Source organism: Aedes albopictus, chromosome 1 (assembly GCF_035046485.1).
Source record: "Aedes albopictus strain Foshan chromosome 1, AalbF5, whole genome shotgun sequence".
Taxonomy (NCBI): domain Eukaryota; kingdom Metazoa; phylum Arthropoda; class Insecta; order Diptera; family Culicidae; genus Aedes; species Aedes albopictus.
In genome coordinates, this window is record NC_085136.1 from 246,641,842 (window position 1) to 246,658,499 (window position 16,658).

At 39.3% G+C, this 16,658-nt stretch overlaps 1 protein-coding gene across 7 annotated transcripts in view; it reads right to left on the reverse strand.

Annotated features, from left to right (window-relative positions):
- Positions 1-14,349, reverse strand: part of LOC109411854 (very-long-chain 3-oxoacyl-CoA reductase) — a 58,103-nt gene extending 43,754 nt beyond the window's left edge. For 2 of the 7 annotated variants that reach the window (XM_029860386.2, XM_029860387.2), the window contains exon 1: positions 5,290-6,830. In XM_029860386.2, coding sequence (XP_029716246.1) covers positions 5,290-5,443 — 154 coding nt within the window. In that variant the 5' untranslated portion in view covers positions 5,444-6,830. The other 5 variants (XM_029860384.2, XM_062846572.1, XM_029860385.2 and 2 more) reach the window with 5 other exon arrangements.
- Between the last annotated feature and the right edge of the window lie 2,309 nt (positions 14,350-16,658).

The window sequence follows — 16,658 nt, forward strand, 5'->3', positions numbered from 1 at the left end:
AATTTTGGGCTTTTTTGACTGCAAGCCATTAAGCAAGGCAATATTTTTTTGAAGCAATCGAAAGGTTAATTGGTCAATAAACATCTAAATTAAAGACTCATGTAAAATATTTCGTTTTACCAAATCGAATTTGATAGTTTTAAGCGATTTATGATAGGTACGATATTTCCCATACAAGTCATCCTCCAAAAGTTGCATGCAAGTTTTCATACTAACATAAAATGCTTAAATCTATCAAATTTGATTTGGTAAAACGAAATATTTTGCATGAGTCGTTAATTTAGATGTTAATTGACCAATTGGTCGGCGTTAAGTCAGAGTGGACTACGCAATTTTTTGGGCAGGTAAAGATAAGCGAAGGAATTCGATATTTCTGAATTTTTCGACGTTTCTTGAATGTTGATGGGTCATTGTATAAAAGAACTACAGTTTTTCAGAAAATAAGGCGCTTGATTTGATATCCCAAGTGCTTGCAGGACATTTCCCCAAAATCATTGAAAAACAGATGGTCCGGTCTGACTTAACGCCGACCAATTAACCTTTTGATTGCTTGAAAAAAAATATTTCTTTGCTTAATGGCTTGCAGTCAAAAAAGCCCAAAATCGCATATTTTGCCCTATAAATTGAGGTATAGCTCAAAATTATGACGTGTTAAAGTAATTCTGAGCCTGGATTCGAATTCAGCAGCCCAAAATCCTTCGGAGACACATAAGTTTGCTATTGAGACAAAAAAATGTTGCGCAGTGTAGTTTTTGGTTGAAATTTCTCTAAAAGTATTCAAAATGCGGTACCTTTTCCACTTTAAACATATGTTGGTTTAGTCAAATGTTTATCACAGACCAATATACTAGACACAAATGTTCAAAATTTCATTTAATTCGGTTCACTTAATCCTTAGACAAAGCGGTTTAAGTAACGGGTGTCAAATAAGAAAAAATAATAACTGTGCTCTAACTTCGAGCTGAGTGACCTGATCGAGCTAAAAATTGTACCAATTACAGCTAACTAGTTAAGAAACTAGCAGTCAAAATTCGTTCTCATTGAAAGTCGTGTGTAGAGTGTAAAATTGTGGAGATTTATCCTGAAACAACGTGGAGATTCCCCCAGGTATCACGTAGAGGTTCCCCAGGGAATCTCTTGGAGATTCTCCCTGGAATTTCGTACAGATTTCCCTTGTAACCTCATGGAGATTCACTCTAGAATCTCGCGGAAATTTTCCTGGAAGCTGGTGGAGATAGCTCCTGCCCCTACGAGGAATTTCGTAGAGATTATTTCTGCAACCTCGTGGAGAATCCCTCCAGAATATCGTGGAGATTCCCTACGGAATCTCGTTAAGATTTTCTCTGGAATATCATGGAGACCCAGGATCCCGGGATTTTTATACAATATAAATTTTAGTGGAAATTTGGAAAAAAACAATTGAATCACCATTTGTAAGTTTTTGTCTATCCATTTAGTTGAATATGGAGGGTAATTACCCTAGTCACTCATAAGAACAGTTATGTTAGCTTCAGACATCCAAAAAATACCAATGGCTCTTAACCCTCTAATACCCAAATTTTTGATTTTGATCTAAATATTATTTTTCGTCATCTAAAATCGATTTAAGCATGTTTTGGAAGATGATTCTTTTTAATTCTCGATTTCGTGAATTTCTGTTTTTGATTTTTCTAATTTTTATTTTTGAACATATCCACACTTTTATATTTTTCCTGGAAGCTAATTTGGGAAACGGATTTTTTGAGATGAAAACATTTTGAGATTTTATGATTATTGTTGAAATATTATTATTTTAATTTTATTTCACAGAAAATTTTATTTTCCGTGTAATTTTAAGGAAAATAATTTTAGAGTGTATTCGATTCCCTTAAACTATTAAACAAGCATAGAATGATTTGGGAAAAATTTAAAATATGTTAATTTTAACGATTCGATACAAAATAAGCAATGACTTCTAAAAGGTGACCAAAACATCATTTCTTCAATGATTTTAAAAAAATGTAAATACGTTTTAAAATACACCAAAAACAATTTTGAGATATACAGAACAGTCCTAAATAACAGCCAAAAATATAAAAAAAATGATTTTCCACGAAACAAAAATTACAAAAATGTGCAAACTATACCCCGTCTAAAGGCGGGATTGGGTATTAGAGGGTTAACGAGATTTCAATATGCTGCTGGTTAGATGACTCACCACCTTTTTGATTAGATACAAAATATGAATAATCTGGAGTATTCTGGAAATCTTAAAAATTTTGAAAATAAGTTACAATGTTTCAACATAAAAAATATGAATTGCTTAATTGTGATTTCTAAGTCTGACGATGCAGTTCCAACTAACAAAATTATTTGGTTTTCTCTTTACTTGAATTTCTAAGTGAAAAGCATTAACATTTATGAAAGAGTAGGTTTTGACTTAAGGAACTTCACCAACTTTGCATAATGCTTTTTGAATATATATTTGGTTTCATATATCTTGGCTACGAAAAGGGTGAAAAAGTTTTTATCTCGATGCAACACATTATGTTATACGAATAAAGCTGAGTACATAAATACTCTTTACTTAATCTTTGTGAAGCCGTGAAAATTTTGTTTACTTGATTGTTTCAGAGGATTTCGTGGTCTAGTGGTGGAATTATTGAAGTAGTCGAGAGAATGTGTCGTCTAGTCTAGTCTAGTCTAGTCTACACATACACAGCCATTCATTGAAAGAATCCTGGAAAATGATAGAATCGACTACTTCTATCATTTTTCTTGTCATTATTAATGTTTGTAGTGCATCAGAAATACATTACAAGCATTAAAGTGGCCAGGCCTACTGTGCAGCGTTTTTTATTTTACCATATAACTAATGAGTGGGGACATCTCGTACCAACCGCTCAGTTTTATAGAAAGCAGTATACGAGAAAATCGGTGGAGGTGACGATGCTAAGAAGGTTAATGTCACCCCTTGGTCCTGGGTCATTGGTTTTCCTGGGAATGTGTCGTTAACAAAAACTCAACTGTCCTTTTGCAGGCCCTATCAGAAAAAAAATCTTGAAATTTAACGATAATAATGGGCATATATTCATCCAACCCGGAATACCCGGGAACTCTGGGAAATTAAAAATCAAATCCCGGGATTTGGGAAATCCAGAAATTGCCTAAAACCCGGGAATTCTTGTCCCGGGATGAACACTCTACTGCGCACGCTAGAGATGCAAATACAGAACACTAGACCGACACACAAAAAGAAAAATTGTCTAGAGCAGGTCCGCCAATCTAGATTAAAATCGAAGGCTTGTCAATCAATCCTAGACACTTCTTCAAACACTCCAATCATTGATGATGCATATCTAGAACACTAAATAATCATATCAAAAGATACAACTGATCCAGATCTGTTAAAGCAGATCAAGAGCAAAACCGAAGACGTAAGAATGTTGTACCAACCAATCCAAAGTACTTTGCTGAAGACTCCAACCCTCTAGGATGCATACCGAGAACACTATAGCATCGTATTAAAAGATAACACTAATCTAGATCAGTTTCAGCAGATCTAGATCAAAACCGACAACATAACAATGTAGTACGAATCAATCCAAAGCTCTCAGCCGTTGGAGTCTTCCCTCTAGGATGCATATCGAGAACACTAGATTGTCGTATTGAAAGATAAAACTTATATAGATCAGTTGGCAGATGTTGATCAAAACAATGATCATAAAAGTGTAGCACCAATCAATCTAGATATTTTTGCTGAAGATCCAAACTCTCAAGGATGCTTGGCAAGAGCACTGCAGAGCTTGATCGCCGAGAGCCACAATTGATCGTAGTTAGGGATGTTCAAGATAGTTGCGAATATTTTGTATTATCTCTGCACTATGACTTGTTAGCAGAAATCACGGTTTTCAGCCATTTTATGTTGCCACGACTTAAATTTAACATGCAATATCAATTTTTTTTAAAAACGTTCCTCATGCGAAAAATGCTAAAACAACGTTTTCCCATATAAACTCCTATACAAACTTAAAATGAGTTCAGCATCACCCAAATTTTAACGGATTTAGCTGAAAATGAGAAGGGTGCCCATCGAACTTTTTGACAAGTGGTAGTTACCCGGGTAGAGGAAAAGAGCTCAATAATAGCATATTTTGATATTGAGATCAAAAAGTGATATTGGTTTGATTGATATAAGAGATAAAAGATCTGAAAATAATATCTAAAATTTACTCCTGGAACATCATTATCAGATCATAATTAGATCTTGTAAGATCTAACCAATAGCAGGAAGCTATTCGTTTGATCTTGAAATATCAAATTTTGATATTGTTCAGATGTCCCAGGAACATTTTTCAGATATTATTTTCAGATCTTTTATCTCTTATATCAATCAAACCAATATCACGTTTTGATCGTCAGTATTTCAACTCTACCCGGGTACGCTACCCCATATCCCTTTCGAGACGGAGCTCAAAAAACCGAAATTTCCATACAAATTGCTCAACTTTAGCGCTCCAGCACTTTAAGATTTCCCAACAAAACAACAATTGTTATCCCTCATTTGGAAGAACCACTATTACTCTTTCGTTTTCTAGCTTTAACTACCTAGATAAATCGAAAATCAAAAATATGCAACAGATAAAACTTTTTCATGTTTTTCGGTTTTTGTCAACCTTTTGTTCAGTGGTAAATCCCACATGCAACGTAAACAAAAGTTTTTTTGCACACATACAAGTATAAGTAATAGTTCAATTACTAAAACAGTTTACATGCCATGAAACAAAGGTAAAGCAGATGAAAAAAAATATGCAAACCTGTTATTGCTCAACAGCACAATTGTGCTGGTTCGTCACGAAAGGGATATGTTGCCGAACAACGTTATCCAACGCTTGATCCGATGTCCAAAAAAAAAAATCTAAGATGTTATTATCTCCTGGAAGTAGGTACCATAGAGATTCCCTGACACAATTAAAGGTCCGCGCAATCATCAGGGCCCATATAGCCGAGGCGGTAAACGCACGGGTATTCAGCATGATCATGCTGAGGGTGACGGGTTCGGTTCCCGGTCGGTCCAGGATCTTTTCGTAAAGGAAATTTCCTTGACTTCCTTGGGCATAGAGTATCTTCGTGCCTGCCACACGATATACGCATGCAAAATGGTCATTGGCAGAGGAAGCTCTCAGTTAATAACTGTGGAAGTGCTCATAGAACACTAAGCTGAGAAGTAGGCTTTGTCCCAATGAGGACGTTACGCCAAGAAGAGAGAGAGAGAGAGCAATCGTCTTAAATTTATAACTTGATACTTACATGCCCAGGATCCCATCTCGCGCAGCTTCACCGCGGAACCGAACAGTTTCGGCCCGAGCAGATTCTCGTAGATCCATGGGAACACCTTCCGCAGCAACTGCACCGACACGACGAAAACGCACACTCCACTGAAGATGTCGTACGCGTTGGCCATTTTTCTCCTTGTTGGCAGAATTTTGATTCCTTTTAAAATCGCTCCCGGAACGCACCTTCACTCGGTTGGGACAAAATGGGAAATGCGGGAAATAAGGGCGAAAACACACTGAATTAGGCTTCTATATGAGGCAAATTATATCACTTTTCTGTGTTAAATTTTCGACTTTTTTTCATTTATGGGATTATCGCGAGAATTTCGTCATCGCCACGGCGCGATAGCCGACGACCGACGTGATGAATTGGCGAAAACAAAACCACAGAAACAGAACCGAACTCGTGAACGGCGATAGGTAAGTACCGCGGTATAGGTGTAAGTACCTTTGCGCGATCCGATAAGAGCGAGGTGTGATTGAACACTAGGTACGACACGAGGCACCCAACCAGCCAAACCCAACGATACAGCCTACTGCGACGACGTCGAAGTGACCTGCGTGGAGGAGAGATAGAAAGAGAGCCGGTCGATCGATCACCACACGGCCAGTCGTCACCAAGCAAGCACTGATGAACACACACGGCCGACTTCGATTATGCACACTGACGGAGCCCTGCCTACTTGTACTACTAGGCTAGTGCTAGATAGCAGCAGTCTAATTGAGCTTCCTGGAAACACACGAACGATGCGAAACGGCACGGTTCAGCTCGGTAGCAAACCGGTGTGTTTAGAATTCGTAATTGCTTTCTTTTCTTTTTTTTTCGTCCGCAGACGATATAATGGTATTTTTATCAGCAAGTAACCACGTTGAACACGAACACACTACCGACTGCAGTACTAGAGCAAGAGCAGGGCTACACAGAATAAACGTGACGAGATCTGACCGCTTGCAACGATACCGAGCAACTAAACTGCAGTCGAGAAGCAGGGGACAACTCGAGGAGGGTCCGTTCGAAACTTTCGCCCAAAACTTTGTTGATTTTTGGAACTGGTTGGTTGCGGGTTATTTCATAACCACCGAAAACCTGACCGTGGACGAACGGCTTGCCGCAAGCATGTGAACTCGCGCGACATGGGCCCCCTTTACAACATTCGGCCTGTTTTTGGTTGGTGTGAGCTGAGAAACACAGAAAATCACATCAAAATACTGCAGCAAGCAGCATGTGCCAGCAGGAGGAGGTACAAGGGTTGCGTCGTCTAAGTAGGCCTGTATTGGTGCAAATGTTCAGGAGAAATTGTTCGCGACGCTTACGATGATTTTGTTCAATCTAGTATGCGGTAACAATAGGTCACCAACACCAATCAAGCCTACTGTGATCGTTTTTCACCAGGTAGAGAAGGAAATATTTACAACTCAGTCGAACTAATTGAAAAAAGTTGCCCGTTCATGGTTTGCTGCGAACGTCGCGACGTGAAACGGATGCAGTCGAAAGTGAAGTCGACGTTGATGGGGGCATACCTTTACGATGATGGCGATGATGACCACTGAACTGACCAGGCCCTCGAAGATGACGGATGGATGGAGCAACCCTACAACGCAGTACACAAAAGGATGCAATCAAGCGGCCGTCCGTCAGCCGGTTCGATAGGATTTCGAACGAAGAAAGTCACAACCAGCCTCCTGTCACGCGGCCATGTTTTTGAGGTCAGCATCAAAATCCAGGAACGATGATCGTACGATACAGGGAGTGATCGTAGTGTGCCCTGCGAGCGACAGGACGCAAAATTTTGAACTGTCACGAATTTTCTCAAAAGTATTGTGTTAATATAAGTGTTTTGTTTGGCTGATAATTTCGCGTTAATAACAAGTTTCAACGAAAGTGAATTACTAAGTGCTCAAGATTTATTCGCTGGAGTGACTTATGAAGAAGAACACTAAGAAAACCGCAATGGAAAACGCCGTATGGAGGAAGTGTCCAGTAGCAGCAACTGACTGATCTTCATTCAAGCATGATAAAACACTCGGTGAGGATGCTCCTTTTACTATGTCAACATCATCCAGTAATTATTAGTTATTTTCACTATATTGATTGTTTCATTTGTGTTACTGAACTAAATACGCGCCAGCTTCGAAGATTATCTTTGAAGCAGGAAGTGTGTTTGTAATATCATTATCCATTTGATAATGGTAATGCACACATGCGGGGCTTGTTGTAAGTGAAAGTGACCTCGGAATGGACGTGAGTAACCAGACATTCTGAAACGGGTCACTGGATCCCAACAGAGCTATCACCTTTCAACTCCCGGGCTAAAGATGATTTCAGTTTTAAGTGTGAAATTCAGTAAAAATCGCACAGACAACTGCAAACATCTTTCTTCCATAATACCACTGCCGGACAGTGGGAGTTGAATTGTATACACACACACACACACAGCATCAAAATCCAGGAACGATTATTGACTGTGGCTGAATCATATCAATAACAGTTATAAATTTTATGGAAACTTTATTCCCGTGACGAAGACAAGCTGATACTATTACGACTTCATTTTTAAATAAATAATTGCGAAATTAAAAAGCAAGTTTTGCTTAAACTAACGATTTAAAAAGGTGAAAAAAAAATTAGTTGTGAAAAAAGGTTTCGCCGCTTTTGATTTTTGCTCCTGGAATTATGTTTGTTTACAAACTTTGCGCTGTCATGGGGAACCAAGCCGCCGAGCCGCCGCTATTGAGTTCAACGAGGCGGCTGGAAGTGGGAACCAGAGATGTTGGCTCGTTATTTTCCTGTGGGGCAGTATTGCGGTGACAAGAGGCTGGTCACAACAAATTCGCGTACTGCGCATTGGCGTATCTAGGATTTTTTCCTAGGGGGTGCCTAGGGGGTGCCAGTTTCAGTGGCTACCAGGTTGTTTTTGCTTTTTTTTGTAAAAGTAAATGCCGATCCACCCTAAATTTCTATAATAATATACTGCGTCACGGAAAAAAAATAGTCCGCAAATTTAAACGCACTACATGTTTTAAAGAACACCTTTTTTGGAAAGTCCTAACCATTGTACTGATTTAACACTCTCTCCGCCATGTGAGGTTTGAAATCTTGATAACTTGATTGCGTATAATACATGGATTTTTTATTTTCAGTTTGAACTTAACATCACAACAACCCCTTTGTTTTGTGAATTGAAAACAATCAGGTCCGTTAGAATACATTTTCAGAGCAATTATTAGAAGTGTTAATCTCAGATACTAAAAATATCCACAAATTTGCGTGTAACTTGTATTCATCGTAACATATTCTATGTGTTATTGCAGGATAACAATCCTTATAAAAATAGTTTTCAAGAATAATTGAAAGATTAGAAGACACACACACGTTTAATGCTACCAGTGAGCTATTTGCTCTTTGAAGGAAGCACAACACTAGACAACGGACTAGCATGCAACGCCCAGTGGCACAGCCGAAAACTTTTCCTGACAGCTGCGGCGGGAATCGAACCCGCGCTCCTTAGCACGATGCGACTTAAGGCTTGGTGACCTTAGCCGCACGACCACGAAGCCACACAAAATACTTAAAATTGCGATATCATGTACTACATAGTTTGACCCCGACACTAATGACGACAGCGTTTTTGTTTCATTAGTTGAACACTACCACGTGGGTGGACATGAAAATACTTTGACAGAGAAATTATGAGTATGATTCTTAAAATTACAAAATTTGGACTCAATTATCCTGAGTTCCGTTCAGAAGCTTCACGAACATATTATCAATCTAGGCCGGAATTTGGTGCGATCAAACTTCGATTTTTCTCTTCAGCATTCCAATGCTCGCACCGAATTCCGATTTCGACTGGATTGATTATATCTGGTGAACGGAATGCTGTATAGAGCTGAAATTTTGACATACGTAAACTAACATTGTGATAATCCGACAAAATTTCATCTTCGTACATTTTGGACAATCGAGTCTGGTTTATACATAATACAAAAAATATATATATTTTCAGCATAACATTCTTTCGGTAATTTCTCAGGAAATATTCCCGTAAATTATTTTGTAAATTGTTCTGCAATTTATTCAAATAAGACTTCTTTTGGAAATCTCTCAGTAATTCCTTTGAATTTGGCAAATTTCTTCGGTAAAATGTTTGGATCCCCTTCGGCAATTTCTTTAAGAATTGATTTGGAATTTGATACCAAACACCTTCACGCATCCTATGAAAATTTCATCGGTAATTCCATTGGCAGTTTATTTGGCTTCTTTATTTCATTGGTCAATCCTTTGAAATGCATTCTCGGGAGTTCCTTCGCTAATTTTTTAGATGTAACCAATTTTAGTTGTTAATGTCAGCAATTCTATTGATATTTGCTTTTTAAAAACAGCCTTTGGCAATTAATTTGACAATGTCTTCTTCACTGGAACTTATCACATTTTTTTTCTGATGATGTTTTCGGCAAGTCATTCTACTTTTTCTGGGAGATTTTCGTCGATTTTTGGGTCTTTCATTATCTATGCTATTCGGTATTCCTTTGCAAATTCTTTCATGAATCGCTTCTATAATTTCAATGAAAATTCTTAAGATAATTTCTTCTAGAATTCTTCAGTAATTATCTAAGGAAATCCTGCAGCAGATGATTTTGCATTAAAAATTTATTTGGCAATTTCATCAGTAATTCCTTTGGAAATTTTGGTAACTACGAATATTACTTCTTCGGTAATTCCTTAGGAAATTGATTCGTCAAATTTCTTAGAGATTTTCTACAAGAAATTATTTTAAAAATCTTTGGCGGTCCTTATAAAATTCTTCCATACTGATTCTACGGCAATTGCTTTTGGAATTCTTTCTAAATTTTCTTCAAAAATTCCTTTGAAGATTTTGGAAAATTCTTTGAGAATTTCTTCGATTTTTTTGCGAATGTTTGTGGAAATTTTTATTGAGTATATTTCGGCAATTTATTTTGAGATTGGATTTGGCCAATTTCTTTAAAAAGCCTTGATATTTTCTTCAGGAACTCCTCTGGTAATTCTTATATGAATTCATTTGGCAAACACTTTGAAAGTTCTAAGGTTATTTTGATGGAAATTTGTCCGGCAATTTCTTAGGGAATTTGTCAGGAAGTTTTTTTTTATGAATTTCATACGATTTCCTTTGAGCAAGCTCGGTTGAGAATTTCTGCATTTCTAGTTCAGCAATGTTCAGAAGTAATAAACATAAATACAATTAAATCTTTAAAATAACAGAAGTAATCACGATAAAATTGTCGGAGAAATTGGCAAAATAACTAAAAAAGAAATTGCTGCAATTATTTCAGAGGAATAGCGATTGAATTTATAGAAAAAATCTAAAAATAATGCTGATTAAATTCCAATGATACTACCGCAGAAATAAAGAAAAAAAAACCTTTTCCTTCGCATCCCTTAAGGGTCTAGCGAATACGGAGTTGTGAGTTAGAATCTCAAAAGAATTCGACTTTTTTTCACAAATTCATCTCCTAATTTGTCAATTAGCGACAGTCTGTGCCTTCTAATTAATAGCAAGTTTTTTCCGTACATTCCTATAAGATATCACTAGAGATTTCATAAGTAATACTTCCTAGGATTTCTCTGGAAATTCCAACTATTCTCGAAATTCATCAAGGGATTCCTCTGAAGATGTCTATTGGGACTCCTTCAGCTGGAATTCCTTGAAGAAGGCCAAGATGAGTTCCAGGAGTAATACCATGATTAATTTCTAGAGTCATCCATGTATAAAACCAAAGTTTCCCATTGCTCATGTGTACATAAATGGGACAGCGAGCCTCCCACTAATTGTCTCCCAGCCTAGCTCCCAGCTCTTCAAAATCGCAGTGTGCTGCGCTGCTTGGAGGCTCACGAAAATCTAGTGGGTGCGAGCTAGGCACATAGCTCCCAGGGAGCTCGTCTCATGTGCTGCGTGAGCTGATGGTATCTAAGGTGAAAAACAACTTCTTGGTAATGAAGAACCTCAACAACTTTTTCCCACACAGAACACAAATGCCTGATTAGTCTATGCGGTACGACTAGGGACTCTCAATGCAAAGGTTAAGGTTTCAATTCTCGTTCGTTTAGGAAGTTTTTGTTGTGAAATTGTCTATTTTAATCAGCGCATGAGACGAAGCTCATGAGACACATCTTGAGAAAAATGAGGCGCACAACTTTCAGTCTCATAATGTACAGTGCTCCTGGGAGCTCGCTTGCAATGTGGCTCCCGTACATGGGACCACAGCACGTGTACATCAACTCTGAAAAACTCTGGAGGAATTCCTGGAGGAGTCTTTCGAAAATTCCCTGGAAGAATCAAAGGCATTTCTGGAAATATCCTAGGAAAACTGCATAGAAGACTAGAAGCATGATTCTTTCTTTCTTCTTTTGTTGGGTTCGAGGGACTTTAACCCGAAGGTCATTCGTCCCTTTACTAGAAGCATGAATGCCCGGAGAAATCCCTAGAGAGATTTCTTCAGGCATCACAGTAAGAATTTCTGGAGGAGACCTAGGAGGCATTCCTGAAACAAAGCAGCAGAAATCGCTTATAGAATCCCAGGAGGAATTCCTGGATGAAAGTCAAGAGGAGTTCCTGGAGGAATCTAATGATAAATATTTGAAGAAATCCCAGGAAAAAAATCCTTTAGGATGTCCAGGAGGAAACATCGAAGGTACTTCTGCAAGACTCAAAGGAAGATTGCCTGGAATATTTCCAGCAATTTTTTGAAGAATTCCTGGAGAAATTCTTGGAAAAATCCCTATTCCGAAAGGCATTAAGTAGAATTTCTGGAGGAATCCTAGGAGGAATTGCTGGAGGAAGCTATACAATAATTTCTAGAGAAACCCCATCAGTAATGCCTGGGGGAATCCAAAGAAAAAATCCTGGGAATACCTAGAGAAGTCCCTGCAAGAACCGGTAGAGGTATTCTGGAAGAATCTACAGAGAAGGCCCTGAAGAAATCGCAGCAGGAATTTCTGCAGAATTTTTGAACGTATCATAGTAAGAATTTCTGGTGGAATTGCTGGAAATTGGTTGAGGTATTCTTGAAGGCAGACCAAAAGCAGTTTCTGCAAGAACTCCATGAGAAATTTCTGGAGGAATCTTTGGATGAGATCTCTGGAGAAATTCCTGGATGAGTCTTTGGAGAAATCCCAACCAAAGGAATTTCTGCAAGAATTCCAGGAAGATTGCCTGGAAAGATCTCAGCAAAAAAAGCCTGGAGAAAGCTCTAGAAGAGGCCGTAGCATAATTTCAGAAGTACCACAGTTAGAATTTCTGGAGGATGAATAGTTGGAAGAACCGCAGGAATTGCTTGAGGAATCCCAGCTGTAATATCGGGAGGAATTCCTAGAATTCCGGAAGGTATCATAGAAGTAATTTCTTTAGAAATCCAAGAATCAGGAATACCGGGGGTATCCTAAGACAAGTTCCTCTAATAAATACCTGGAGCAATACCTACAATTGTGCTAGAAAGAATCGGTAGAAGTATATTGGAGGAATCCATGATGGAATCGCAGGAGGAATTTCTGGAAGAATCTCCGGATTTCCCGAAAGTATTACAGCAAGTATGTATGCCAGGAGAAATCCCTAGAAGTGTTTCTGAAGGAGTCCTGATGAGAGTTGCTTGAAGAATTCCAGCTGAAATTCATGGAGGAAGTTCTTGGAGAAATCCCCTGTGGAATTTCTGGAACAACCTCTGGAGGATAAATCACTGAAGGGATTTTTAGAAAAACCCCAGGGAGATGTTCTGAAAGAATTTCCCAAGTGGAATTCCTGAAGGTACCACAGTGAGAATTATTGGAGGAGTTCTAAGAGAAATTGCTGGAAGAATCACAGCAGGAGTTGCTTTAGGAATCTTAGCCAATATACCCAAGTGACACACATGTTATAATAGAGTTACGACAGCGCATGTTTTGGTTGTATAGAAGTTTATTTGACGTTAGTTCAACACAATGTTAGAATTACGTAAAATAAACTTCTATACAACCAAGACTTGCGCTGTCGTAACTCTATTATAACATGTGTGTTGCTTGGGTAAGCTCCTGAAGGAATTCCATGAGAGATTTCTGGAAGAATCTCTGAATAAAATCTCTTAAGGAATTCCTGGAAGAATCATCAGAGGAACTTCTGAATGGATCCCAGGAAGAATGTCTTGAATATGCTCACCAGGAATTCATGAAGGAATGCCAATAGAATTTTTTAGAGCATCTCATAGAATAAATCCGGGAAGTATCCAAGTAAGAATTTTCAAAAAAAAAAATGCTAGAAGAAATTGTTGGATAAATCTCTGCAGAAATTTCTAGTATGTACAACTCCATTAGGACTGCTTGGAAAATCATAAGGAAAGTTTATTGGTGAAATATCGGGAGGAATTCATAAAGGAAACCTTGAGAAAACACTGTATCAATAGATAGAGATATTTCTGGAAGAATTCATGGAGAAGTATGTTGATGTTCTTACCAATATCCAAAACACCCAAACGTACAACAGGTATATAAGTAATTCCAGGTGTGCTAAGTATTGTTGAAATGTGCCATTGATAAATATGTATAGGAATTATTGTGTGAAGTTTTAAATTTTAGGTGACTATTAATGAAAAATTCTAGGGGGTGCCACATTTGTTCTAAGGGGTGCCAGGCACCCCTGGAACCCCCCTAGCTACGCCAATGGTACTGCGGTTCACCCTTTGCACTGGCCTGCTATGCCGCTAGCTGCTATTAGCTTAACCGTTATCGCAGCGAACACCCGGAGTTATGTCACTCAAAATAAAATTTTAATCGCTCGACGCGCGGCTCGCGGATTTTGATATTAAACCACATACAGTCAGAGTCGCTCGCTCTAGGCTAGGTTAGTTACTAATGCTAATGCCGCGATTTCTTTTCTGTGCCCACCAAACTACCACACCACCGCGCGTTGAAGTTGGTGGTTGGACCGAATCGGGTGACGACGTCGGAACATCACACATAGACATCGTTTTCCCCTACTTTCATTGATTACAAGAGTGAAATCGGACAGCTGCAGCCAGCCAGCCAGCCGCGAGGAGCCGTTGATGACGATCCATTTTTCGCCCTTTTTGCTTGTTACATGGTGAGCGTATTGCGATTAGATGTGTTTTACTGGTTCGTATTTGGTTCCGTAATCAGTACATATACAGCTTTGAGCGAGTCAACTGAACGCTTCAATAAAACGATAGACGCATTCCCTTCGTATACATTCACGGATGCTTTCGATCTCACAGCCGTTTGAAAATTTGAATGCGCATGCGTGCGCGCCACAACAAATAAACGCACATGTGTTCTGTTGAATATACGGGAGTCGTTTCATTTTCACCACATCTAGAGCGATGCGTTATTTGTTCATATTAGTGCTGTTACTTACATTGGATGTTACATTCATTTTGACAGTTAAATTAAAAATAAGAAACATTGTAGAGTTCATTAAATCTATTAGAAATCGTTGAACGGTTTATAGTAGTTAAAATATGTATCGTAGCAGGCAATGTGATTTATAAATACAGACAGTCATTAGTTGCCCGAACCTGAGTAAGACATATTTTATCAGGTTACGGGCCTAGAACACTTCCCATACTAAAGACGTTTGTTAAGCTGTTGGTCGGCCTGTCGATATGTAAGCTGGCTGCACGCAAGACTATCCGAAGATATGGTTTCGTTGCAAGCAAGGGAAGTGCTTCGGGGATCGGAAAGTAAACTGCTGCGCGTTTTGCACCAAAATGGTTCGCATCAAGGATCGGATCTGGTATGCTCTGACAGCGGATAGGGTGAATGCAAAAATCATATAGGAAATCAAGGTCACCGCAGCGTCCCGAAATTGTTCGAAAATGATGGTGCGTTTCTCCCAAGGCGTTTCAGGGGGTTTCCAAAAGGTTGTAGGAACTTCCATGGTGTCAGTGGGTCGCAGGGGGATACATGAGCGTTTCAGGATTTTACAAGGTGTTTCAAGGCCATTCCAGGGGGTGTTTGAAGGTGTTCTAGGGGTTTCAGGGGCGTTTCAGGGACGTTTCGGAGGGTTTCAGAGAGATTTAGGAAGCTCCACAAGCACTCCATGAGCTTTCAGGGGTATTTCTGCGGGTTTCAGAAACGTTTCAATGGTTTTAAAAGGGGTTCAAGGGTGTTTCAGGTAGTTTAATGGGCATTCCTGGGGTGTTCCGGAGGGTGTTAGAAGTGGTCCATGAGGTTTCTGTGACGTTGCAGGATGTTTCAGGGCTTTACATGGGGTTTCAGAGGCGTTCCAGAGCGTTTCAGGGGTGTTCCAGAGGGTTTTTGGGAATCCCATGGGGCGTTTCAGGGGTATTCCAGGCGATTTTAATGGCATTCCATTGGGTTTTAGGGACGTTCCTGGGTGCGGATTTCAGGGGTTTCATGAACAGCTAATTCCGTTGTTTGTTAAATAAAACGTGTTGCTTGGCTGTAAGTATTGGATCAGCCCTTGGGTCAGTCAATCGGGAGCGACTTAGGGAGTCCCCTACTCAACTGCCTCAGGGTCGGCACGCTTACCATTAATCTATCACGGAACAGGGAATTTTTCGAACCAGACCCAGAAAACCACAAGCACTTCATTTTTACAACTCTCACTTTATTTCCTACTTTTACAAGGTACCTGGCTGTTCCTTATCTTACACTTTCTCCCACTTTCTTACTCACTAATCTAACCTTTTCTTTGTCGGTGCTCCTCTCCTGGCCGCCAATGTCCTTTTCTTGTGCTTCACGGCTTCGGCTTCCAGGGACCTTCCTACACGTCCTAGCCTATCGATATTGGCGGTCTTCGGCCAACAACGATGCCAGAATTCGCCCTGAATGAGGCACTACGACAGCGTAGAAGCGGTAATAGAGATATGGTGGTTTCTATACCAAAAACGGCGGGGTCCTGGAGTGAGTGGAATGATCAAACCACGGTAATAGAAAAATAGTGGTCCATGGCAGTTACCTGATGTCCACTTTCCGCTCACTTCTTCCCCTCCTCTTTTCACAATAGCTTCCGTGTTCCTGAATTTGCTCACATATTTTAAATTTTCTTCGAACTAGTCTCTTGAACTGTTTTTAGGCAAGTGAGCGAAAGGAATTTTAGCATTGGCTTTCGGTCACTACCCTTTCATTCTGGTTTGTTGTAATGACCCCTATTTCGCCCTCCTAATGGGCGTCTGAATGGAGCACTTGAAGCCCTCTGGTGGCGGGTTTCTGAAGCTGGTAGCTGGTGGTAGCCAGCATAGGTGGTTGTTTGGTAATGAAAAAGACATCGGCCCAAAGTTTTGATGAATTTCCTCTAAGAGTTACGTCTGTTAGGTATTTTTTCAAAATATTTTTTTAGAGGGTAGATGTCTTCA